This window comes from Drosophila ananassae, chromosome 3L (assembly GCF_017639315.1).
Source record: "Drosophila ananassae strain 14024-0371.13 chromosome 3L, ASM1763931v2, whole genome shotgun sequence".
Lineage (NCBI taxonomy): Eukaryota > Metazoa > Arthropoda > Insecta > Diptera > Drosophilidae > Drosophila > Drosophila ananassae.
In genome coordinates this window covers 491832-516827 of record NC_057929.1, presented here as the reverse complement: position 1 = coordinate 516827, position 24996 = coordinate 491832, and the positions used below count along the sequence as shown (strand labels likewise).

The window sequence follows — 24996 nt, the reverse complement described above, 5'->3', positions numbered from 1 at the left end:
AAACCAGGTATCCCCTTTTTCATTAAAATATAATTTGAGTGGATTTTAGATACTAACGAGAGGTATTCTGATTTTAGTTCGGTGGTTTGTGCATTCGATAGAATCCACATAGCCAAGTTTTGTACCCACTACACTTAAACTACAAGTATTGTGATTGTTTAAAATGCATTTTTATTTAGTTTTTCTCATTTTGTAATATTATTCAGTAGGTATGTATACGCTATATAAATGTCGGATTTCATCTATCTCGTGCTCTATGCATTTACGATGGTATAACTTTTCTTGTATGAATGTATTTTATAAATATGGGTAATAATATATAAATTGGATCGAAGCGAAACGTTACGGTTCGCTTATAGTTTTTAGTTTTTAACATTTGGGTTTTTGTTTTTTGTTTTTCATTTTATTTATTTTTTTTTTTTGTTCAAATAGTTATTGGCTTTATCGTATCATAAAATGTGTATATTGTGTATAATTTTTAGCATTTAGAATTTGATTTTAGATTTTCAACAAGTTGCTAGTTATTAAGTACATATTTAAATGTCTAAATCGTATTTGTATTACGCATTACGTGTTTGATTTTTTCGATTTGTAAAGTTTCAAGGGAATAAATATCCGGCTGAGCGGGGAGCGGGCGTTCAAAAATTGTAAAAGCCAATTACGAAATCGTTTTAAGTTTAAAGTTTAAACCTAAAACTAATCATCTTATTGCCTTTCAGCAGTACGATCATCAAAAGTTTCAACGAGATTCAAGGTTTAGATCTGGCGAATATATCCGCTATATTCATACTCATTTTCTTCAAAAATTAAACCAAATACCATTCTCAAAGTATAAATAATAAAGATTAAGGTAGTGTAGGCTACGGCTCCATAAAATAATCAATAAATAAATTGCTCTAAGTCCAACGTATGAGTTAAGGTAAAAAGCTAAGCGAGAGTTCGTCTTCATCGGTCATCAGCTGCCTCCGGGGGATCGGGTGTTGTGGCCAAGGATATCTCCTCATCCTTAGTTCTTTTGGGAATTAAGACTCCATTGGGCAAACTGCTCCTGCCATTGGCTATTCGCATTTGCCTGCGGGTACACACAAGACTATGATTTAATTTCAGGCAGAGTACTAAGCGATATGGATAGTCGTACTTGAGGATATATATGTATCTGGCATGCAAGGCAATCAACTCAACTACACTAGCTACAGGATATTTATAGGATAGATAGTTCGTTTATATTTGTATATATATGTATTTATCGAGTGCATGTACAAAAAATAGGGAAAAGATACAGATAGAACACAACATCTAGATCAACATTGAGAAGGATTTCGAGGCGAAACCCTTTACCTTTTCGTTCCACTCTTGGTTATACGATTGGGATTCGTCGAAATCTGAAATTGTATCAAGATAGCGGTGAACATACGGTTTTTCTTAACAGGATTAAAGCAAAATCAGACAATTTAATCGAATCCTTTGAGTCAAGCAGCCAACGTGATTCAAATCTAGGATCTATCTAACTAGAATGGACTGACTGAGATCGAGATAGAGATCGAGATACGATTCTGGGTGCAGCAATGATGATGAAGATCTATAGAGAACTAGTTTCTTGGATAGAACAGAGTGACAGAGCCCAGACCACTATACAGATCTACCTTCCGGAGTGGAGTGGATTGGATTGGAGATAAGTCGTGCGGCGAGCGAGTTAAGATGAGATCTAGAGGCAAGAAGATTTGAAATATTTTACCTGATCGGAGAGTATAGTCTATAGTCTATAGTTGGTAAGTAACCTACGACGAAGTCAGTTTATAAATTCAAACTATACTTCATGATATAAGCGTGCATGATCAGCTGCAGTTCATCGATTGTCTCACCGATCTCGTGCAGGGCCGGAAAGCCGGCCTGCTCATCGTCGATAAACAGTTCCGGATAGTTCCTGTAGCCCAGGATGCGATTCACCTGCGACATCTCCTCGCCCTGCCCGAACGTATAATCGAAGTGATCCTCATCGGGGACAAAGGTGCACAGATCCCGACATGGAGCCGCTGCTCCCTCACACTCGAGATCCTCGTCGGTGCGGAAGATCTCCTCGTACTCCCGGCAATCGCAGTCGTTGCACTCGCACTGACTCGAGTCCTCGGACTCGCCGCCGCCGCCGCCCTCGATGTGTCGGTACTCTTGAAAGGTTTGTTTTGGTTTTTGGGTTCGATTCTGGTTCAATTTTGGATGGGTGGACAGGAGAAACGAGCGCAAAATCATAATAGGACTAAAAAACTAACAAAAACGAAAAACTGGCGAAAAAACTCAATATTTGCAGCATTTTTTCTTATGCCGTCTATTGGGGAAATAATCTAAAATCATAAAATTGGACAAATTGGGGGGCGAAAAAAGGAAATAAAACGGAAAATTGGTTGTTTTAGAAGAGCAGAATGGGATAACCAGCTGGGAGGGCAGGATATGATGCAGCCCGGGGACAACTTACCCAGTGGCAGGATGAAGCGCGCCTGCGGCAAGGAACCACCTGCCTGATGCCCTTGGACCGGAGCCGGAGCCCTTGCCCGTCCTGGTGAGGAGGCGAGACCCAAAACACACATACGCACACACCGAAAGAAAACACGGATAAGCACAGAGTGAAAAACATTCCATTTTTTGGGAGGAAGATTGAGGTGCGGGTCTGGAGGTGGCTCTAGAAGCGGTGCTACTACGAGTTCTAGGTGCTCTGGGTGCAGTGCATCGACCACCATTCACAAGCATTGTCAAAAAGCGGCTGCAGTTGCAGTTGCAGAGTGGCAGAGTGGCAGAGGAAGCAAAAGCAAGTGTCAGGAGAGAGGGGCGATTCCAAGGAATTACCTGCATTCAGGTCACTGACCATGTGCGAAATGGCCGACGTTAGATGGTCGGCGGCCTCATTGAGTTCCGCATCCCCAGGATTCGAATTCTGAGTCTGATTCTGATTCTGATTCTGAGTCGAGATCGTATTTAGATTCATGTTCGGATTTAGGCTGGGAATGGCACTGACATTGGCAGTGGCTGTGGTGGTGGTGCGCATTGGCGGTGGCGCTGCGAAGGCGAAGCGATCAAGAAACGAGTGTGTTTTTTTTTTTTTGCGGGGAAGGTGTGAGAGTATTTTGGTATTTGGATGGTCAGGTGGTTGGGTTTATGTGCCAGTGGTTGTGTTTCCCGCATCGTTGTGTGGAGGATTGCGTTAATATCTGTCTGACCATAAAACCTAATCTCACGCGAAAGCCAATTTCTTTGAGAGATCCAACAAGAGATCTAACCAATTTGAATTTTGGACGAACCTAACCGACAAGTAACCCCTCCTAGCTCTTTTCCCCCGACTATCCCAACTCACTTGCACTCCCGTTGGCGGCAAAGGCGCTGCGCATATCGCTGCTGATCTGGTTCAGCTGCTCCAGCTGGCTCTGGCTGAAGGATCCGTGGCCATGTCCCTGCTGCTGTTGCTGGAGGAGTTGCTGTTGGGTGGCTCTCACGCCCGGCCCGCCACCCACCATCGGTATTTGCTGCATCTGCTGGGCGTGCAGCGCACTCATCGGTGAGGTGCCCAGAATGCCAACTCCTCCTCCGCCACCGGGCATTGGTGGGGACTTGCCGGACCGGGGACTTGAGTTCGGTGTGGATCGGGGCGAGGCGGTCTGTTGGTTCTTCAGCATTCGCATCAGTCCCTCCAGTTGCTCCATCAACTGACGCCGCGAGTCCTGCAGAGCGCCCAGGTGGCCCTCCAGCTCTCCTTTCCGCTGCCGCAGGGCACGCAGCTCGTTGATCAGAGCAGGATTCTCCGGGGCCATTTGCTCTGTCTCCTGTTGGCGCCTCAGCCGCGCTATTTCCCGCATGATCTCCTTGTTCTTGGACTCCAGTTGGGCGATCAGTTCCCGCTGGGCTCGCGAGTTATCCGTGCCGATGGGTGTGGCATTGTCGGGCAAGTTGGAGGGCTGGGAAAGATACAATTAGAGCTGATGTTTGAAATTAAGTCAAATTAAGTAATCCAGTGTTTTCACAATATGGCCCACTGCGAAGCCCATATCTTTGGCAACAATTATCCGATTCTATAAAGGAATGCCTTCAACGATTCGTAGGTAGATTCTCTTCAAATCTGCATTAAAATTGGAGAACCTATTTTTTAAAATATTTTTTGTGAAATTTTCTGGGGGATCCCCTTTAAGATCCACAAAAACGCATGGAGGCCCAATATGGCTCACTTCGGTGGCTATATCTTTGCCAAAAATTATACGATTCTTGAGAGGAATACCTTAATCGATTCGTATATCGATTCTCTTTCAATCTGCATCAAAATCTGAGAACTTAAATTTTTTCAGATTTTTTATAAAATTTTCTTAGAAGAATATTAGAAAGCACTATATGGCTTAAAGCAAAGGCTACATCTTGGCCAAAAACCAACCGATTTTAAACAGGAATACCTTAAAAGATTAAAAGATTTCTGGTGGGTCCCCTTTAAAATGCATCGAGGCACAATATGGCCCCCAGCGATGGCTATATCTTGGCCAATTTTTATCCGATTCTTGAACGGAATACCTTAATCGATTCGTAGATCGATTCTCCAAAAATCTGAATCAAAATCTGATAACTTAAATTTTTTGAGATTTTTTATCAAAATTTCTAGGGGATCCCCTTCAACAACAGCATTATATGACCCCCAAAAAAGCCTATATCTTTGCCAAAAATTATGATTAATAATTATCCGATTATTGAGAAGAATACCTTAAAAGAATTGTGGAACGATTCTCCACAGATCTGCATAAAAATCTGAGAACTTGATTTTTTTCAGATTTTTTATAAAATTTTCTTAGAAGAATATTAGAAAGCACTATATGGCTTAAAGCAAAGGCTACATCTTGGCCAAAACCCAACCGATTTTAAACAGGAATACCTTAAAAGATTCGCCTATCCTTCTTGTTTTATAATCTATTACTGCATTAACATATTTTATATCTTAATTAAAGACTTACCGCTCGGTTTTCCTGAGCCAGACGAGCAGCATAGCGGGCAATTAGGCGGTGCTCCTCATCGTTGGCGGAGGCAGCCGCCACGCGGGACATGGTGGTACCGGTGGCGCTGTCCAGACTGCGGCCGGTGGCCCGCGAATCGAGGGTGCTGGAGCGATCGAAGAGGCCTGGCGGATGGCCATGGTGGCCGGGTACGAGGCCCGGGCCCGAGGGATCCGAGAAGCCGTTGTGCGAGGGCAGCGGCGAGGGCGGCACAATGTGCGACAGATTGAGCGTCTTCTCCGGCTGGTCGGGGAAGCGCGGAAGGACCTGCGTCGTCTTCTCGGGCACACAGCGGAAGCTCTTGCGCAGCGAGTGACCGATCTGTTTGCTGGGCGACTTGTAGCTCGAGTACTCCTTGACCTCGTGATCGTTTTGGTGGTTCAGCGATGTCTTGCCGTGCCAGAAGCACTCCTGGCACAACTGGTAGGCGTGGCACCGCTGACAGCGATAACGAAACCCTGTGAAGTTTTCCTTGTGGCAAACAGAGCAGACAGTCGGATGCACAATGGTCTCCACGGTGGCCAGCCGGTGCACCAGCGGCAGCCAGACGAGGCAGGACGGACCCGGCTCGGACATCAGCGTTGCCATGAAGTCGTTCACCGTCACCTTATTCTCAGCCGGAAATATCTCCTCCTCGAGCCCCTCCTTGTAGTGGAATGTGGGTGACTCGTACACGGCCGCCGGCAAGGCCAGGACCTCGCGCAGGAATTCGCCCAGCTTCCAGGCCACCAGCTGGCCAGCACCGTCCGAGATCTGTGAGAATATGTCTATCGAAGGGTTACGAATATTATTTTTTATTTAAATTTAAGAGTTTATAAGATATACTCACATCGAAGCTTGTCCACAAGCTTGCCAGAGCACATGGTGGCCAAAGCCACTTTGATGGAGAAAACGCGTATCTTCCCAGAGTTATCACTAAGGAGGAAGAGAGCATCCTTTATTGTTGGGTTTCTAGAGGAATATTACGTATACGCACCTTGTGTAGGCGGCCAAGAGCCAATTGAGCAAGAGGCCCGCCTTTGAATCCACCGGCACCTGCTGGGCTGTGGGCAGCCTTTTGTTGAGATTGTGGTACAAGGATGAGACGAGCGTCTCCAACCGAGCCACGCTCACCTCACTCTGCGGCTCCAGGGTGTTCAGTCCGTTCTCCCGAAACGCCTCGATCACATTCCAAATGTCCACCAAATGGAGATTCGTCGACTTCTGTATGTAGCGCAGCTTGGAGGCGGTGCGATAGGAGGCGAATCGAATGGAATCAAATGTCTGCAGGCGCAGGTCCTGCAGAATAGCCACACGCGGCTCCAGCTCCATGTCGTTGTTCCTGAAATTTAATTACGGCATACATTATAGTGATAATCATAAGCACAAATAGTTATGCCAGCCAGCCAAACTGGGTCAACAGATGGGAGGACAAAAAAAAAAAGAAAGGATGGTGATTATGGATGGGATGCATGGGAGCATTCAACAGAGACCGCAGAGGAGCCATTTTTGCATAGGAAATCTATTTTTCCCCTTCCAGCCACCCATTCCTATCAACGTGCCATTGTGTTTGGCGTCTGGCATCGACAGGCTGGTTGTTAGGACACTGGAAAAAAGGATATCTATAGAGGCGATGGATAATACAACCAAACTGAACTATAAACCTTCTTATCGAGCTTCTCCCTCCAAAGTATTTAGCTACTAATCCTTTTTTTTAGTTAGGTTTTGATTGCTAGTCCTGCATGGCCCTTATTTCTCTCTGTGTGGCAGCATAGTCTGGTGACTCTGGGTGTGGGCAGCCTCCCCTGCCGACGGCAATCGCCGGAAGAGGAAGTGAGCAATCCGCAGAGACAGGAGGAGGACTAGGACTCCCCCGACTGCTAGTTAGGAAAACAAAGCGAATTTAATAATCCGCCTAGTGCCTAGTGTCCTAGTGCCTAGCGCCTACGCGCTAAAAGTTTTTGCACTCTCGTAAACCGCTTTGGCAGTCCAATTAATCGACAAGGATCCCCTCCAGAGTGGAGAGAAGCATCCTTATAATTTCCGTGAGCCATAATTCCATGCTAGAAGGGTGTCGACAACTGTCTGAAGTTGCTGTCACATCACGCTTCTCATTCCAGAATTTTTTAGCAATTGATTTTCCATCTTTCCGTCGGAAAGGAAGTTGGGAGGAAAAAAAAATTTCCTTGAAAGAAAAAAAATAAAAAAAAAAGGAAGATGGAAGACATCTCTGAGTCATCATACGAAAATAATCAGAGAAATGTTCTCTCGTCTGGTTTCTGGTTTCCATTTATGCCACATACAATGCCCCAACATATGCCCCATCCTGTCGGCTTCTGTCCTGCCATGTCCTGTCCTACGATGTCCTTTCATCATGTAGAGCTGGCCAATTTAAACAAGTATTCTCATTTAAATGTCGCTTCCTTTTTCCTGCTGCTCTCTGGCAACTAAATGATAGTGTTATTACAGCAGGCAGAGGGAGGGCAGGAGCCAAAGGACACTCCTCCTGCCGAAACTGAAATTTAATTTCGAAACTGCAAACTGTGAATGGGAGCTACAGGATGAATGAAATGATTATGTTTGGAGGGTAATGACACTGAGAGAAATTTACAAACCATTAATACTCTTTCAAGAGTTTATAACTGACAATTTCTCTCAGTGCAGGAGCTAGAAGACAGTGGCTCTGAAGACTGGGGAGGATGATGACTCATAAGGCTCAGCGTTCCTTTGGGTTTCCTCCACCACTTGGGAGCACGAAATAGAGCAACAACGGCCGTTAGGACATACATAAATATGCACACACACTCGCACACCCTCATAGAGCACCCACACACACTGCCACTCGCACATTCTTGGGGCACGAAACGAATGCTGCGAGCTCTGCAAACATTTGCGCTGAAAAGTATGCAACAAGACCTGGCTGAATAATTTCAGTTGGGTGAGGGAGATAAAGAGGGAGGACTGGGAGGTCCTGGACCACCAGGAGGTTGGGAATTCCGCATTGCCAGGGGCTGCTGCAGTTTTGATGCTGGCCTGCCACTCGCCCCGAGCGTTGACATCCTGCTGCTTTCTCGCATGAGCTTCTGCCAAGTGGCCCACCCACCGATTATACACAGGAGGGAGGAGTGTGTGTGGGAGAGGGGCATGGTGTGGTTTTTGGGGTCGTTTGCCCCCATTTTGTGTCACTCAGAGATCTCTGCACTAAAAATTCTCGTTTTTTTTTCATTTTTCATTCCACCGTGTCAGCAGCATATTAAATTCCATTGCAAGTGGCCCCAACACCTCCACGTTCTCGGGGAATTCGGATTTTCCCAATTGCCATTTTTAGTCCTTTTGAAACCGCAATTGTTGGCAGCTTTTTGTGTTGTGGTTGGACAGCCAACATCAGCATCCTTGCTGCAGATTTCATGCAGATTTCTTACTCATTTTGAATACATAGTTGTTGTGTCCAGTGGTCAGTGGCCAATTGTTTGGACATTTTAGGAGCATTTGCTTGTTTCCATTTAAATAACTCGGCCGGGATGGGAAACTTTTCTAATCGGAACTCCTGCCGGTGACACTTTGATGGGGATTTTCCTTCAGCAGCAGGAACTTTAGGCCATCAGAGTGTAGGAACCATAACTTCAAGCCAGAACTTTGAACCTCATTACCAGCAAAAATGATTGAATTTCTGATTGAATTCGAGCTTAAAGTCTGAAAGGGTTAAGCGCTGGATGAATAGTGAGAAAGTCCGTCATAATACTGTATAGAATTTGTATTTAAATTAAAAGTACGGACTGTGGAATACGGAATAAACAAATGAGGTCACCACCTCCACCACTCATCGACGGCAGCTCTCGGAGCTCTGTAGCTCTGGCTCGCTTAGATAATCTGTTTTGGGAGACTGGGAATCCAATAAATTTAATTAAAATATAAAGATTGGATTCATTATATCAGAGGCCAAAGGTTGAAGCCATAGAACTCATTTATTTAATGGCTCTGCTCAGCTCTTCCTCTATCCCAGGTGAGGTTTTCAAATCAAATATTAAATGAAAGCCACATGAGGTTGCAATTTGTGACATTTTAATCAAACAACTATTTATTTTTTATCTCATCGGTTAAGCTTAAACACGAAAAAGCCATTAGAATGAGTGTGTGTGCAATTTGCATGTAAACAAAATAGAAATAAATGCAGTCTATTAGCCCATTGGCTCAATTGGATAATGTGTTTCTTTGAGGGAAGGAAATTGAATAAGGAGTCTGAATACCAAACCGACCATCCAACCAACCAACTAACCATCCGTCCAACCATCCATCAACTGGATGGTATAGGTGACCCCGTGTGACCCCGAAGGAAACTCCAGGGACAGCTCACCTTGATGCTCTGAAAGAAAGAAAAAAAAATGGGAAAAAAACGAATGGAGCCGCATGGATGAAATATGAATAGCAACAAGGACGATAGCGTGTCCAGGTCCTGCACCAGCTCTCAGTCTCCCTCTCTCTCTCCTTGGCTGTGCACTTTTTGCCGCAAAACAGTAATTAAACAAGTTTTCTGTCCTGGCAGTCGTGGCTGGGAGTCCTGGCCTAGGACTCGGTTTATGCCATTTGCGTGCCGGGAAAATCAAAGCCAAACAAAGATGATAACTGGGCACATAATTTGCAATTTCAGAGCCCAAGAATGCCCAGGAAGGAGAGGAGTGATAGAGGTCCTGGGTCTGGTCTCCCCTCCCCCCATATTTCGTGTTAATTCCGGATTTTCCGTTTTTGCAGCAACAGCCAGGAGATTGCATGTCTGCCCGAAATGATCAGACCGAATCGCAGGCCGTCCAATAACCTTTTGTTTCTCGCCCAGGCACCTCCCAGGCAGGTGGGGCCAAAAGGTGAGCCCGGCTAACTGGAAACTACCAAGTTAATTGAAAAATTGAGCCAAGACTCGATGTGCATATGCTCTATTTATCATAATTGCTACCACACGGTGGAAAAAATGGCAAAATAATTAGCAGAGAAGCTCACTTTAAAGGCTAATGTTGTTGATAATTTTTCTCTGTTTGGCTGCCAAAGGAAATTAGACCACGAAGACAACAAAGAATGGAAGGAAGTTGTGTCCCAGTTAGACCAGTTAGAACCAACTGTCATCAGGCTCGTCAGAATGCGGAGCAAGCGGAGTAATTATGGCAACAGTAAGGAATGGGAGCAGGACGATGGCAGCAAGTTTCTGTGCCACTTACTTCAAACTCAAATGGGGAAAAAGGCAGAGCCAAAGGCAAAATGCACATTCCGCGCCACCACAAAGCGCCATTAGTCGTCGCCTTTTTTCAAGCCAAGGATTACCAAAGGGATTGAACCACCAAGGAGGAGGAGGAGGAGAAACAACCACTTAGGACTTGAGTATTTGAAGTTGTACTGCCATCTGGGCCAGTCTGAAGAGTCAGTCTTTACTGTGGCCATAATCCCTCCATAGATCCCACGACGACAGCGATGCAGATTAAGGCAGAGCCACCTTCCCAGAGCCACCTGTCCAAGGTCAGGTGTCCAGATAAGATTCTCAAAAGTGGGAACAAAGAACAGCAGACTTTGATGTCTTAAGACTGGAGCTGTCATTGTTGTTGCGATTTATGATGGGTTTAGATACGACGAAGAAAGGCGATTAAAACTCGATTAGAACTCATCCATCTAGCTTAGTTTAGTTACTAAACAAGTCGGTTAAAGTTAGTCCCTGTTTAGTTGTTCCATTTAAACATCTCGAAGTGCAAAGTTACGCATTTATTTATGAATTGCACCTGCACTCGGCACCCACCGCCCATCGCCCACAGATTAATATTTCCAAAGCAACCCACTCTCCAAACACATTCCACTCGGAAATATGCTAATTTGCGGTGAGTGATTGGGGGAGATGCCAAGCGGTTGACGCGGATTAGCTCTGGGGCTAAACACAGTCAGATGTATATATCAATAGCTATAGATCTCCCCTGGGGTGCAACAACTGTTTCGACACCAGACATGAATCCGTCCAACCGTCCAATGTCGATGACAATCCCCCCGTATAATTAGCACAGATGAGCGAACGATTCGCAGTAAATATTTTCCACTTTATCGGCCCGAGTCACGCCCTATTTTTGGCGTTCAGAACGTGCGGTTTGAAGGGTAAACGCCACGCCATTTGGAAAAACAACCAACAAACACTCAGAGTTTAGAACTGCAATGGTAAATGGTCAGCTAATTGGCCAAAATCGGCAGACAGAATGTCGGCATCTTACGAAACACGAAGGGCAACCTCTCACACACAGTCGGCCAAAAATAAACATATGGGACTGTGGCTGAGGGGTAGGCTGTTCTTCTCATTTCACGATCCATTTGGAGCATGTTCCACTATTGCGATAGCGTTGATAGCGATCTGCAAAGCAAACAGACCGCAGTTGATAAGATATATTCCGCTTAGCCGAGCGAGAATTGTCTGGGAAATTGTGCAATTTCTAACTGGGCAGGGCCATCAAGTCAATCAACTGCAACGACAATGGGAATGGGAATAGGAATGGGAATGGAAATGGAAAATTGGAGGGGCAGAAAGCCCCACAAATCATTGCAGGCCAGGGCTGAAAAGCTGGTCAAGAGACTAGGCCACCAGCCAGACTGCAAGTCGAGGTTCTAGCTGGCATTTTGCATAAATCTATAATGAGATTTGAAATGCAACTGTCACACATAATAGCCATCCATCGTCCATCGTCTGGCCAATCAATAAAGCTTAAAAAGACCAACCATAACATCCAACATCAAACTCAATAATATAGATTCGAAAAATCTTATGTAAAAATAAACAAAAGTAGATATCACTTTGGATAAACAGTATTACGAGGCGGAAGTTGAATTCCAAAATATTTATTAGCCGCGAACACTTGTTTACAAACAAATGAGAGCCACCAGCCACCAGATGAAACAATAATTATCGGAGGAATATATATATATTCCATACGATATATAACCTAATAGTTTGTAGAATATAGTTGGCGTTTGGCGTTTGGAGGGTAAATTTTTAGGAAACAATTGTTTCATGCGATTATCAAAATTTTACAGAATCTAGAAGCTGGCTATCCGCGCAGAATAAAGTCCAGAATGTGAGTCCTTGATCCTTGCTTGCATATATGTATGGATGCCCACTGATGGATCTCCGATCCGATCCGATAATAGCTAAACACAATGTGCTGCGGCGAGAAGTTCAATCCCTTTTATATTGGACCCTTTCCAGAGTGCGCCTGCGGTGATTGTCCTTATGGGATATACTCGGGCTTCACGAGATGCGGCTGGTGTGGCGGCAACGGTCCCTTCGGCAAGACCCCCCGTGATCCTTGCTGCGGGGATGCTCCTCGACGGCCCTGCTGCGGCCCGCCGAGGGGTGGTTCCATTTGTGGGCCCAGCTTTGGACCATGTTGTGGACGCTCCTCCTGTGGCCCCTCGTGTGGGCCATGTTGTGGACCGTCGTGTTGTGATCCTTGCTGCGGCCCCTGCTGCGATCCTTGCTGTGGCCCCTGCTGTAGTCCGTGCTGTGGCCCGTCCTGTGGTCCCTGCTGTGGCCCCTCCTGCGGTCCCTCCTGCTGTGGACCCAAGTGTGGCGGAAGCTGCTGCTGCGTGATTTGCTCCAGCGGTATTGGCTGTTGCGGCCAACCCAGTTGCAAACCCTGCTGCGTCTGCTTCGCAGGATAATCAGGATCACATTGCGGTTTCTTTGGCGTCTGGACTTTAATGTGTGTGGCTTAATGGTTTCTATCGTACAAAATTTTATAATAAATGCGTATAATTATGAAGGAGGATGGTGAAATGGAAGGCGACTTAACCCGCTGCTGCTGGTTTAGCGAGCCAGGCTTGCTCTAAAAATAACCAGATGGTTTACACGCTTCACTCGCCTGCAATCCCCTTGTAATGGAATTCCCATACATGACTGGCTCTCAGTTATGGGCTATACGGTTCCATGTTCCATGTTCCCATACATCAAAAGCGGAAATCTAGTGGAGGGAGGATGGCAGGAGATGGAGATGGTGGCATGGTGGGATGGCGGCGCTAAATGCGATTACAGCATAATTGATTAATTTTATTGCATTTAGCTGGGGCTCTTGGACCGCTTGCTCTGGTTTTGTGTTCCATAAACTAATTAAAGGCCAGTGGACAACACGGCGCCATCCCAGAGTCATCCTCCCATCCGCCACCCCTCCTCTATGGAGGGCAACTGACTTCAAAGCGATGGGCGCTAAAAAAAAAAGGGTTAATTGTTTGCTCCTCTGGAGCCTCTGCAATTTTCCTTTTCTTTTCGCTCTCTTTCCGCTTTCTTCTTCCAATTTTCCATTGTTTTTCCATTTTTCTTTCTTTTTTTTGTTCTGGACTGTTGTTTGTCTCCTATGAGCTATGTTTTCTAGGCCAAAATTACTCCATGGCTGGTATTTGTTCTCTTTTTATTGTGGCATTGTGGCATGTTGTGGGTGGCCGCACTGAACTTTGTTTGTTTTTTGTGTTGGCCCTCTATGCTGTGCTATGCGTTTGCCTTGTTTTTTCATGTCACGCCTCATTTAGCTTTTCACAACATTTCCAACCAAACCACCCACCCATCCATCCCATCCCATCCATCCACTAGAGACACACACACCGAGTGTCGCACGCTCGGAAATATCTGGGGATCTGGAGCAGTGCTTCCTAATACTCTCCTCCTCCTCATCCTCCTCCACTCGTGGCGGCTCTTAGCACAGTTCCTATATAAATACATGCAACATACTTATATGTTTGCATCAAAAATTAACCGAAATAACCAGCGGAGTGGATACAGTATCCGTGAACTAGATCAGGCCTCTAGATAGGAATGCTGTTCTTCAGACGGTCTAATGAGCCTCAATATGTTCGAGTTAATTGAATTTGATCGACAGAGGTCTGTGCTTACTACCTCTTATCACAAGACATAGTATTATTATCTTGAATCATTAAAAAAACAGATCAAAAAAGCCAATTAATGCAACAGAAATCTGGCAAATTGCAAGGCACACTTTCTTGTTGGCTTTGATTTATGGCGCCTGTCTGATAAAAGCAATTCAAAAATTATCTACACATGCATGTATCTGTATCTAACAGATAGTATCTATATCTTTGTATTTGTATCTATGCCTCATGAAAGTGAAATTTTCTATCGAAATCGCTATCAGACATCGGCAGCGATCTATGTTACTCGTAGGTGTTTTTGGAATGCCTGGCTTGGCCCGCTCGCCCGACGAGCAGGTGCTGGTGCTGGTGCTGGCTTCGTAAGCTTGCCTCTTCGCCCCCCCACTCATCCCACACACCCTCCCTCCTCCACAAGCTATACACGCTCCCCTATGGCCCTCTCGCTTCCACCCAGTCGGACTGGGTGAGCAGCAGCCGCCGTTTTTCAAAAAGCTAAAATTGGCGATTAGTCAAAATGATGTCACCGAGTTATTTTGATTGTTTTTTTTTTTTTTCTTCTTTTTCTTTTTATTATTATTTGTATATTTGTATATTTTATTTTATTTTATTTATTTGTTGACTTTTGGTGACATGTTTTTGTGGGCCATCCAATCCAATACTCCTCCCCATTATCACTCCCCAAAAGGCCAGAAACGATAAGCCATTAATTGGAATGACCCTTGGATCTGAGATGTCCAAGTGTGTGACTTTTAATTAGCTTGAAATTCAATATTGAATTAATCACAGTGCCCGCTGTCGCACTGCCATATGGCAGTCTAGTATCTCCGATCTAATCTTAAATAGTGAGTACTTTTCGAAGGAATGTCGATAACGCCCCAGGGCGTGGCAGGCAAGACCAGACAAATTGGAAAATCGTATTCGATCTAAGGTTTTTCGCGTTTACCTTTCACAGATCGCTAAACAAAAGAGCTGCCAAGGAAAATATTTGCTAACTGAATTCCAAGCAGTAGTGGTGGGGGAGTGGGGGAGGGCCTGGGGCACCACCACCACCACCAACTGACGCTTTTTTATGAATGAAAACCTTGCCTCGCACTGCGTCGCCAACGCGTCACTCCACAACGACGATGAAAATCTACAACGCCATTAGAAAGGGTATGAGTTTGGCTTGGAAGTTTTGGTTTTTTTATTTTTTTTATTCTATGATGATTATTGTTTACCTTTGGTAATTAGCAACCTCTATTATGCGTCACTTTTTTTTGGGGTCTGCGCGGAGTTGCCTGATGCTTCTTCTTCTTCTTCTTCTTGTTGGCTCTTTCTCTCTCTTTACTCCTTTTATTCTATTTTTCTTTAATGGTTTATTTTCACCTGCTGTTTACACAATAACTGTAAGTTGCAAAACCCATACAATGGGTACAGTGAGAGAGAGCAAGAGAGAGAGGGGAAGGAAGAGCTCTCGCCAAGATGCTGCGCCCTTTGGCCCTTTTATATAAAAAAAAAATATATGGTAACAGAAAAACTTCTTTTTTTTTGGGGCTACGGCTTGTGGGCCCACGCAAACACGCACACAGCAACACCAACACACACGCGCACACGATAATAAGGCCCAGTTTTAATCCGCTCTGCAGATACACTTTTCACACGGTACTACCAAAACGACAGATTCCCGCTATTTGCAATTAAATATCTTATCAGCGAGTTTGTTTACCAAATTCTTTTGGCCAAAAAATCGTTCAACATCGCGACGCGACTTTTTTTCTTTTTTTTTTTGTTTATGGACACTACCCGCACAAGCTGAGCTTGCGGAAGTTCTATTGAAATATCATCCTGCAAGTATTTTACAATAAATACAACGTATTTCCCGCAGCGTTTTTCCCGGCGATTTTTCAGGTGCGTCTTGTTGAAAAGGTAGTTTTAAATTATTATCGCCGGGCTCCAACCGTCCGTCTCAGAATATAACCAGTGATGCAAGTCTAGCTGTTTTCCAATAAAATTTAGCTTTTTTTTTTGTGGCAAAAACTGGAAACCTTTATTTCTAGCTAGAGCCTGGTCACACTCTATTTCTATTTACTCTATTTCGCGAACCGGTTAAGCCAGTTTTAGGGTTGGAAAACGCAAAAAAGCGCGTAAAAACATCAAATTTAAAAGATTTCACTATTTTTGAACGATTTGAGAAGTTCTTCTCTCCCAATTATGCAGCCTCCAAAAGATAGACTTGCGTGAACTTAAAGAAAGCAGAAGAATAAACGGCACCAGCTGTCAGAAGATGTGCCATAAACTTCGATGAACGTTCCATTTTATAAAAAAGGATATCTTATTTGAATGTTTCTTCAATTTTTCACAGCTTATCTTAAGTATTAGACCAGCTTTACAAGCCAGCTTTACTCTACTTTCGCATGTGTCGTTGCGCCTGTTGTATCCGCCGTATTTTGACGTTCCTGACGAGCTCTCTCCTTTAGTTGAGCTGTTTTTAAAGAAACCATCAGCTGAGTAGAGTTGTAGAGCCAAGTTCCCTGAAAGAATACATAATTTAAACTTATTTTTTTATAAGAATCACCCAATAAACTTACAATTAACAGCATACAGTTGAGTAATATGGGAATTGAAAAAACTGTCGAGATAAACAGGCCATTGCTATCGAAGTATTGTTGTTTTGAGAAAGAGCTCCAGTTCTGAGCCGCGTACTCGTTGATGCTTTCCGTAAAATAAACAGCCACCACTGATAAGACATGGAAACAAAAACAAATAAGCTTCATTAATGCACATTCCTAGGCAACGCGGCAAAACCACGTACACAGAATCAGGAAAAGGAAAACCTGAAAATTGCTATTGTTCCGACTTAACAGAGCAGTGGTGGTGGTCAGGACATGTGCCAGGACCAGACAAATGAGCCACGGATCCTTCCAATCAATCTGAAATTACATTTTTTTTTCAAGATTACTTATTTTTAAACCAGGGCTTCAACTCACGCTGAGAAGGAAAGTCCAATATCCGGTGATTTCGTTCACTTCCATCTGGCCAGGATGCATTGTGTGATATTAAAGTGTTATTTGACTGTATATAATTTATTTAATATTTTTCCAAGGGATCAAAAAATAAACAAACGCTCGACAACAACCCTCAGTGTTGGTAAACGTTTAATTTGTGTTATTTTGGGTAATGCTGAAATAAAAATTTCATCAAATAACGAAATCTACGTTTTTTTAAATTTATATTAAGCCAAAAAAAATTATGCAGTGATAGTCTGGATAAGCACAAATATTGGAAATTTAAATACGCTTAGTCACTACAATTTCTAGCCAGACCTTGACTGACCGTGTATTATCGCCGTGAATGTCATGCCGTCTGAACGTGTCGATAACGCTTTCACTGACTCAGTAGACACAACATTAACAAATCTGAAAAATATCACAAAGAATTCGTTGAAAAGCATTCAAAATTGTAGTTATTAGGGCGAAACAACTCATTCCGAGCTACCGACCTGTTTAGGCAACGAGTGAACAAGCGTATCGGGCGAAAGCAAGGATCAATTACCCAGGAAAAGGAAGGATAGATGTGGCACGGACCACAAGCCAACCAGTGCACCACATTCGCGTAGGGCAGAGGTGGTACTGGTGTTGGTGTTGTGGTGTAGTAGCAGTAGCTTCTGTCGAGGATTCAGTGGCCGGATACCAGGGATCGGAAGGAGCGCTGTGTATGCGGACACTGACGCGGTATTGCCGCCGTTGAAAGGTCAACTCGTAACAACGACACGTAACGGCGTGCGGTTCAAGGACACGCGGCGTAGACTTCGCGCGCAGCGTCGCAGGAATCACAATAGCCGCAGTGCCCGGGCGCTCCGCAAACCAAATCTCTTGCCACTTGGCAGCTGGAAGATCAATTCGGCCTTCTGGTCCACTAGCATCCACGCACCTCGCGTCCACTCCCACGCTCGGCGACTCCTTCGCGCCATGGCTGTCAAGCAGAATAACACCGAATCGGGTGACGGTTCCGAGAATGCCGGCAATAACAACAGCGGTCTGCCGCCCAACTCAAAGCCCACTGCCGTCAATGGACTGAAGATGTCCAATGAAAGTGGTGCGGCTGCTGGTATGGATCTGGGATCTTCCACCAACGAAGGTGGACTGAATACCAATCGGCCTGGCAAGCGTGACATTAAGAGTTTGCTGCAGTGCCTGGAACAACCGGAACAAGCTCACAACTTGATGGGCTTTTACGAGCATATTATTGTCGAACTGTCGCGCATGCAACATTCAAAGACGCCAGAGGACATCGCCCGCTTCAAGGAGGAGGCCACAAAGGTCGGTGCTTTTCTCGCCAAGCGCAACGAGAAGCACTATCAGATGTTCTACCTGCGAGTCGTCTACGATCTGATCACCAAGTCCTCCTTCGACCCGCCACCGTCGTGTGCGCTGGCAATTGTGTTCCAATTGTTCGATTCGAATCAGATACTCGAGGCGGTGCACTCATTGCTGGAACAGAACGTGCAGGACGCGAGCATCCGGAAGACAGTGGGCCTGCTGTGCGTTTGGATGGGCGAGTGCACCTTCTGCAGCAACCTATCGCTTTGGGTGATGGCCCTGCTCAACGGGCTGAAGGATCAAGGCAAACGGGCGCTGCTGGACGAGATTGCGCTGGACAACATCGAGAAACTCTTCAGTTTGATGATCTTCCCCGCGATTCGCCATAAGGCGTCACCTTTGGTGTTCCACATGCTGTCCACCATCAACCAAACGCCCGAGGTTTTCCATAAGGTACACCGACCTAGATCTTTTCAATTTCGTTCCAAACTAATCATGAATGGTATCTGTTCTCATATAGATTTTGCCAAAGATCCCACTTGTGCTGCAGTATCTGAAGCAGCAGGCGAATTCCAACGAAGATGCTGGCCTGGAGGCTCGTAAATGTCTCCAGCAGCTGGTCGACCTAACGAGCGCTCTGGTGCTTCGCTTCTACGACCACGATGACCTTTACGCTAATGTGAAAAAAGCACTGCAGACGTACGATCCCTCGCCCAATTGCCTGGCTTTGGCGCGAGCGATGCAGGAGAGCGCCCAGCCCTGGGGACGAAGGAATGCGAGAGTTGGACTAGTTAACCTGGGCAACACTTGCTATATGAACAGCGTGCTGCAAGCCCTTGCCATGACTAGCGAGTAAGTGGCATTAATCTGGCCCATCATCTCTCAATATTATTATATTCTTATCATTGATTTTGTTTCTAGTTTCAGCCGGCAGATCCTACTCATCGAGTGTGACTCAGTTTTGCTAAGAAAGGTGCAGCAGCAAATCGCCCTGATGCATCACTCGCTGCGTTATGAGCTAACACCTTTGGTAGTCCTAAATGCCACTCGGCCGCCAGGATTCACGCCCGGTCTGCAGCAGGATAGCTCCGAGTTCCTAGGCCATTTGCTGGACTTGCTGCACGAGCACGAAATCAACAGTTTCACAAAGTCTGGGCGCAATGGAGGACGAGCTCCAATGGCCAACAACTCGGAGGTGATTTGCTTGCTTAACGAGGAGATTGAAACCAGCGGTGTGATACCCTATAATAGGAATGATCGGGATCTAGGCATCGGCGGAAGCAAGGCCAATCCCACTCCCACACCACCTGCAACACCCACCAAAAACCCAAGCAGCTCGCACCAGCAGCAGCAGCAGCATTGCGAGCCAGAATTGACGCCACCCAAACCGTCATCCACCATTGACAAGACGTTCGCGGGGAAGCTATCGACCACCTATCGATGTCTGAGCTGCGGCTGGGAGAGCCGGAATGAAGACAGCTTCCGCGAGCTTCAGCTATCATTTCCCGACGACAAGGACGACTGCGGAGCAACCAACTATTCGGTGCAGGATCTAATCGAGTATTATTGCTCGCCTGAGAAACTTGACGGGGATAACCAGTACTTTTGTCCGCGCTGCAAAAAGCTCTGCGATGCGGAGCGCCACATCGGCGTCACTCAACCTCCCCGGAACCTCATCCTTACGCTGAAGCAGTTTAAATACGATCAGAAGTACCATTTCCGCACCAAGCTTATGCACAAGGTGTTCCACGATGAGAGCGTGAGTATTTTGAGGTTTATTTTTTTTCGAACAATTTCAGTTTTTAACCTGCATTCCAAATAGGTCACAGTGAAGGTGTGCACCATGGAATCCCTGCAGGAAATGTCGACAGTACATTACGACCTTTATGCTGGTGTTGTGCATGCGGGTTATAGCATGGACTCCGGGCACTATTTCACATTTGCCGCTGATCAATCGAAGCGTTGGTACAAGTTCAACGATAACCTGGTGACCCACTCCCAGCCGGAGGAAATGCACAACCTCACCTCGCCGAACACACCATACATTTTGTTCTACAAAATGTGCGCACGCTCCAACGAATGCAATGAGGCGTCTACCAGCTCATTGTCAGGGATAGGATCGGGTCACCAAGTGATTTCGGTCCCGGAATCACCGCCTTTGTCGCTGGAGGAGTTGCCAAGCCAGCTGCGCGATTACGTGAAGAAGGACAACCGCGTTTACAACGAGGAGTTAAGAATTCAGCGCTACAAACGCGGCGGCGGTAGCCTCGGTGGAAATGGTTTTGTCAGTCGGCACAATTACGATGGCGACGGGGACGATGAGGATGACCAAGCGCCGCCACCGACCGGAGGATGCGGTGGCAATGGGCTGGGTATGAGCTTCAATCGATTCGTATACTAAAGGATGGAATGGAGGAGTTAAGAGAGAGCGAGCACGAGCACGAGCAATGAGGAGGCCACTAGATGATATATTTATCTACTTAACAAAACACGCATACTAATCTAAATGTTATCCATACAAATATTGCCAGTGCATAACCAATTGACATGTATAAGGCTGCGTATATCGATCGAGTAGTTAGATATTATGGCCAAGCTGTCTAGCTGTCCGTTTGCTCGTTCACTAGCTCGTCCCATTGTTGTTTCAGTTTCCTGATCCTCCGGTCCCAGATCCCCCCAAGAATCATCCCAAGCATCATCTCTCTCATACATACGAAAACTATGAATGTATTTCCATTTACGAAACTGTTATGATTTTTTTGTTTTTGTTAACACAAACCTAGTTGTAGAACGAGCATAAATGCGTACACCTACATATAAATTGAAAACGATTAAAATCATCTGAATTAGCCGGAAAGGAGAGCTAAATACTCGAATCAGAATAAGCCGATCTGAGAAACCCACTAACTTCCAAAGCAAAACAATTGGATATTTATGCACTTCAACTTAGTTTTTAAAGCAAAGCCACTACTCGGAGTGAAACCAAATCTCGAGTTTAAATCAAGCTAGCCGAAAGCTGAGTATAATGACAATGACTTGTAAAATAGTTAGCATGATTGAAATCGAGCTAATCCCCCCTTGTATTATTAGTTATTCTGTTTTTGGAGAAAATTTCAAAACTGCAACACGAATTTGTAATTGATATATTTACAAAACATGTATCTCTGGATCTGGTGAGCAGAAAATGCTATTTTGAATATTATTGCAATTAAATTGGAATAATTTCATATAACTTTGTATATGGTGTATGTCTATGGATAACCAATATCTATACTATGCTATGCTATAAGTGTATCAATAAAGAAAAAAAAGCCCAAGAACCTACTCAATGACTTTTTATTACAAAGTTGTTTAACAAGATGTTGTAATTTAAAAGTGGCGCCAATATGTTTAGTATTTTGTGGCATAGATACCAAAGTTTTGTATGTTATCGATATATCGATTGTTTGATATATTTATTTCCTACATCCCTAGGAGTTTTTGAAAATTATCGACCATCTCTAAATCGAATACACAACTGAAGAAGAAAAAATAAGGAAATGGTGTTAGCTAAATCTTTAAAAATTCAATTGTAAATATTATTTGTATATATTACGCACGAATTGAAAGTGAATGTGCCTACGAGCGTGTGTTGAAACGAAATAACGAGCGTGCAGTGGAAAGCGTGGAAAGTGATTTTCTGGTCTTGCCTGAGCTGAGTGTGAAGCGTTGCGTTTCGTGTGAGAGAGCGAGAGGTGCGAGCTTAAAGCAGTAGAAGCCATATTCTGAGCGCTGCCCCAGAATCATACAGATATTACAGACGTCTCTAACGTCCACGTCCAAACCCCTAAATAGTGTAAGAATTGTTGTGTAACCACCTTTTAGGACGACTGTCGCCTGTCAAACTGTTTCCTACCTGTGTATAGGTGTACATACATATGTCGTGCAAGTGTGTGCCGCCCCGCCGCATGTCATGCCGCACCGCACTGCATGCGTACAACATTGTATTTCCGGGCTATTGGTAGAATCTCTTGGCCCAACTGGCCATTTATCTTGTCTAGGAATAAACTCTTTCGTTTTCAGTAGCATAAAATTAGTCCTTTATTCCATTTTTTCTTCATGAAATTGCCCTCTTTTTTGATACGTTTCTGTATGCATTGATTGATCGATTTTTCAGGGGCTCTTTTTTTTTTTCCTTTTCTCATAAAATGTGTGTGTATACCATACGTACACATAAACCGGGCCAAAAAAAAAAGGGTATAAAATATTTTTTATTTATTATGATTTCTAAAAAAAAACCATAGGGGAGTTCAAATAATTTAGTTAGAATTGTTAAAAAAAATGTGTGTAGAATTTTTGTGTTTGATTTTAAAATGCATCTTCTGGTGAAAAAAAAAAAAAGAATGAAAGGAGTGCGTGCTTTTTACGTATGTAGCTTAGAATGGACAGAATGGGATGCTTCAGTTGATTGAATGATGGTTTGAGTTTGAGTTGAATGAGTTGAGAGTCGGCTGCTTAATCGTCTGTCGTTTATAGATCCAGATCCGCCAAAGGGTCAAGTGGTTGTAGTGATGGATTTCGTTCAAGTTTCCGAGGAGGAGGGTGACGAGCCCATCGAGTTGCCCGCTGAGGAGGATGGCACCCTACTGCTCTCCACACTTCAGGCCCAGTTTCCCGGGTCATGCGGTCTTAAGTACCGAAATCTCGACACCAAAGCGGTGCGAGGGGTTCGCTCCAACGAGGGAAGGTTCTTCCCTCCCAGCGTTGATTCGGGGTGGGGCGAATATGTGTACTTCTGTGTGTTTCCAAAGGGTAAGACTGCTGAAACTCCTCTTAGAGGGCTATTTTCTAATCCTTCGTTGCCCTCGTCCAATCAGAAAACAAGCGGAAGAGCGACGACAACCTGGAGAACTCAACGGCCAAAACCAAACGCATCGAAACCAGGCTGCGATGCACTGATCTCATTGTACTCGGATTGCCGTGGAAGACCAGCGAGGACAGCCTAAGGGAGTACTTTGAGAGCTATGGCGAGGTGCTGATGGCTCAAATCAAGAAAGACAATAAATCCGGACAGTCCAAGGGCTTTGGCTTCGTCCGATTCGGATCTTATGATGCCCAGATGCGAGTGCTCTCCAATCGGCATCTGATCGACGGTCGTTGGTGCGAGGTTAAGGTGCCCAACTCCAAGGTGACGCCCACAGATTGTGATAAATAGAAAAAATAAACTAATAGTTTGTATTTTAGGGTATGGGCCATCAAGTGCCCTGCAAGGTGTTCGTCGGCCGCTGCACTGAGGATATCAACTCGGACGACTTGCGGGAGTATTTCTCAAAGTTTGGCGAAGTCACTGATGTTTTTATTCCACGGCCCTTCAGAGCTTTCAGTTTTGTCACTTTCCTCGACCCCGATGTGGCACAATCGCTGTGCGGAGAGGATCATATAATTAAAGGTAAAAACAAATAGTTAAAAAAGAGGAAATTAATTATAATTCTATACTCTAATTAGGTGTCTCGGTACATGTCTCGAATGCTGCTCCAAAGGCCGAACAAAACAGAAATAGCCAGGCCCAAAACTACAACTACAACTCTGGCAATAGCTTCGGCATGAATTCTTATCCCCCACAGGGAAACCACATGAATGGTGGTCGTAACGGACACCATCGAGGTAATAATCAGCACAACGTACACGGAGGTGAGAACGCAATCACCAATGGTCACAGCAATATTGGTGGTGGTGGTGGTTACGGCATGGGTGGCAATAATTATGGCGGCAACTCGGGCGGGGGCTATCACAATAACGGCAGCAATCACTCTGGCGGGAACCAGAATCGTCAGGATGGCGGCTCCTCCTATAATAGACAGGCATTTCATGGTGGAATGAACCAGCCGCACAACGGCAACGTGGGCGGCAGTAACGGCTGGATGAACAGGGGTCACTTGGATATGCCGAACTTGCAGGCGCTAGGCATCAATTCGCAGGGTTCCAGTTCATCGAATCAAGGTCAGAACATGAACAACCCGCTGGGGGTTGGATTAAATTTGAACTCATTGCCGATCAACCCGGCGCTGGTAGCAGCTGCCTTGAATCAGTGGAGCCTAGTCGGCAATCAGCTACAAAACCAGAACCAGGACCAGCAGGCAAGCCTACCAAACTCTATCAATGTTTCAAACAAAAAACTCTTCTAGTTACTTTCCAGGGTGGCAATTTTTTATCATGGATGGCCCAAAACGGTCACAACGCCAACTACGGTGGCCGGAAAGGAGCGAATAACCAAAACAATTCTGGCGCCAACAATATGATTAAGGCAGACAACTCCGACCAGCAGGTAAGTGCCATAAATTCCTTACTATCTCATTGAAATTCATTAAAATATTATCATTTATAGAACGGCAACGCGGGATGGTCAAATCAGAGCAGCGGATCCCAAAATTCAGTTGAGAAGTCAAACTTTCTATGAAGGATACTTCGCTGATTTGTTTAGGCACTCGATCGATGATCGCATGAGTGTTTTTGCGAATAATTCTTGATTTAACCAAAACAAATGTAGCTTACTTAACTATATGAAATATATGTACTCTATATTTAAAAACGGATTAGAAGCGTATGTATTTAAGCATACTAAACCCCATTTTTGTATGTAAGTAACACTAGAGAATTTTGGTCTACATCAGTGAAAATGAGAACGAAAACGAATGTAACAAATTATTGTACTCTCTCTTCAAAATAAAATACACGCCAAAGCTCAAAAGAATATATTCTTTTTGTCTAAAAAGGTATCTAAAATTCCAGTTTCAAATCTGGGGAAAGTTTCTGTGTTGGCTAGCTTTTGA

At 44.8% G+C, this 24996-nt stretch overlaps 5 protein-coding genes across 21 annotated transcripts; 3 read left to right on the top strand and 2 right to left on the bottom strand.

Moving 5' to 3' along the window:
• Positions 1-148: 148 nt before the first annotated feature.
• Positions 149-15873, bottom strand: LOC6495363 (dystrobrevin beta). Of its 15 annotated transcripts, none has more exons than XM_044715818.1 (10): positions 15595-15873; positions 15107-15368; positions 5992-6336; positions 5845-5930; positions 4977-5782; positions 3344-3941; positions 2839-3048; positions 2471-2551; positions 1139-2165; positions 149-1072 (listed from the first exon to the last, which is right to left on the bottom strand). In XM_044715818.1, exons 3-9 carry the CDS (start codon positions 6324-6326, stop codon positions 1795-1797), a joined length of 2487 nt encoding a protein of 828 aa, XP_044571753.1. In that variant the 5' UTR covers positions 6327-6336; positions 15107-15368; positions 15595-15873; the 3' UTR covers positions 149-1072; positions 1139-1794. The 15 variants fall into 15 exon arrangements, with proteins under 15 accessions (XP_044571753.1, XP_044571754.1, XP_044571756.1 ...); XM_044715819.1 differs by having other exon boundaries at positions 15107-15272; XM_044715821.1 differs by having other exon boundaries at positions 15107-15257.
• On the top strand, positions 11961-12772 carry LOC6502542 (keratin-associated protein 5-5). Its single transcript, XM_032450413.2, has one exon. The coding sequence runs from the start codon at positions 12168-12170 to the stop codon at positions 12669-12671; it is 504 nt and encodes a 167-aa protein (XP_032306304.1). The 5' UTR covers positions 11961-12167; the 3' UTR covers positions 12672-12772.
• A 308-nt stretch (positions 15874-16181) lies between the features above and the next one.
• On the bottom strand, positions 16182-17049 carry LOC6495362 (transmembrane protein 18). The gene is made up of 4 exons (XM_001958631.4): positions 16856-17049; positions 16681-16798; positions 16457-16605; positions 16182-16399 (listed from the first exon to the last, which is right to left on the bottom strand). Exons 1-4 carry the CDS (start codon positions 16913-16915, stop codon positions 16268-16270), a joined length of 459 nt encoding a protein of 152 aa, XP_001958667.1. The 5' UTR covers positions 16916-17049; the 3' UTR covers positions 16182-16267.
• A 170-nt stretch (positions 17050-17219) lies between these two features.
• On the top strand, positions 17220-21426 carry LOC6495301 (ubiquitin carboxyl-terminal hydrolase 35). The gene is made up of 4 exons (XM_001958630.4): positions 17220-18640; positions 18708-19039; positions 19109-19946; positions 20010-21426. Exons 1-4 carry the CDS (start codon positions 17837-17839, stop codon positions 20586-20588), a joined length of 2553 nt encoding a protein of 850 aa, XP_001958666.1. The 5' UTR covers positions 17220-17836; the 3' UTR covers positions 20589-21426.
• A 229-nt stretch (positions 21427-21655) lies between these two features.
• Positions 21656-24914, top strand: LOC6495302 (TAR DNA-binding protein 43). 3 transcript variants are annotated; one of them, XM_014907747.3, is made up of 7 exons: positions 21656-21921; positions 22703-22978; positions 23044-23354; positions 23411-23615; positions 23672-24303; positions 24363-24491; positions 24552-24914. In XM_014907747.3, exons 2-7 carry the CDS (start codon positions 22738-22740, stop codon positions 24621-24623), a joined length of 1590 nt encoding a protein of 529 aa, XP_014763233.1. In that variant the 5' UTR covers positions 21656-21921; positions 22703-22737; the 3' UTR covers positions 24624-24914. The 3 variants fall into 3 exon arrangements, with proteins under 3 accessions (XP_014763233.1, XP_014763234.1, XP_001958665.1); XM_014907748.3 differs by having other exon boundaries at positions 21656-22022; XM_001958629.4 differs by having other exon boundaries at positions 21684-21758.
• Positions 24915-24996: the final 82 nt, after the last annotated feature.

What these genes read in the sequence shown, in the direction of transcription:
- LOC6495363 (XM_044715816.1), bottom strand. Translation starts at nt 6,326, where the DNA reads ATGGAGCTGGAGCCGCGTGTGGCTATTCTGCAGGACCTGCGCCTGCAG. An exon ending in CTCTTGGCCGCCTACACAAG is followed by an intron (nt 5,931 to 5,991) that starts GTGCGTATACGT and finishes CTTCCTCCTTAG; the next exon opens with TGATAACTCTGGGAAGATAC. An exon ending in GCGCTTCATCCTGCCACTGG is followed by an intron (nt 2,166 to 2,470) that starts GTAAGTTGTCCC and finishes AAACCTTTCAAG; the next exon opens with AGTACCGACACATCGAGGGC.
- LOC6502542 (XM_032450413.2), top strand. Translation starts at nt 12,168, where the DNA reads ATGTGCTGCGGCGAGAAGTTCAATCCCTTTTATATTGGACCCTTTCCA.
- LOC6495362 (XM_001958631.4), bottom strand. Translation starts at nt 16,915, where the DNA reads ATGCATCCTGGCCAGATGGAAGTGAACGAAATCACCGGATATTGGACT. An exon ending in ATTGGACTTTCCTTCTCAGC is followed by an intron (nt 16,799 to 16,855) that starts GTGAGTTGAAGC and finishes ATGTAATTTCAG; the next exon opens with ATTGATTGGAAGGATCCGTG. An exon ending in TCAACTGTATGCTGTTAATT is followed by an intron (nt 16,400 to 16,456) that starts GTAAGTTTATTG and finishes GTATTCTTTCAG; the next exon opens with GGAACTTGGCTCTACAACTC.
- LOC6495301 (XM_001958630.4), top strand. Translation starts at nt 17,837, where the DNA reads ATGGCTGTCAAGCAGAATAACACCGAATCGGGTGACGGTTCCGAGAAT. An exon ending in CGCCCGAGGTTTTCCATAAG is followed by an intron (nt 18,641 to 18,707) that starts GTACACCGACCT and finishes GTTCTCATATAG; the next exon opens with ATTTTGCCAAAGATCCCACT. An exon ending in AGGTGTTCCACGATGAGAGC is followed by an intron (nt 19,947 to 20,009) that starts GTGAGTATTTTG and finishes CATTCCAAATAG; the next exon opens with GTCACAGTGAAGGTGTGCAC.
- LOC6495302 (XM_014907747.3), top strand. Translation starts at nt 22,738, where the DNA reads ATGGATTTCGTTCAAGTTTCCGAGGAGGAGGGTGACGAGCCCATCGAG. An exon ending in TTAAGGTGCCCAACTCCAAG is followed by an intron (nt 23,355 to 23,410) that starts GTGACGCCCACA and finishes TTTGTATTTTAG; the next exon opens with GGTATGGGCCATCAAGTGCC. An exon ending in ACCAGAACCAGGACCAGCAG is followed by an intron (nt 24,304 to 24,362) that starts GCAAGCCTACCA and finishes GTTACTTTCCAG; the next exon opens with GGTGGCAATTTTTTATCATG.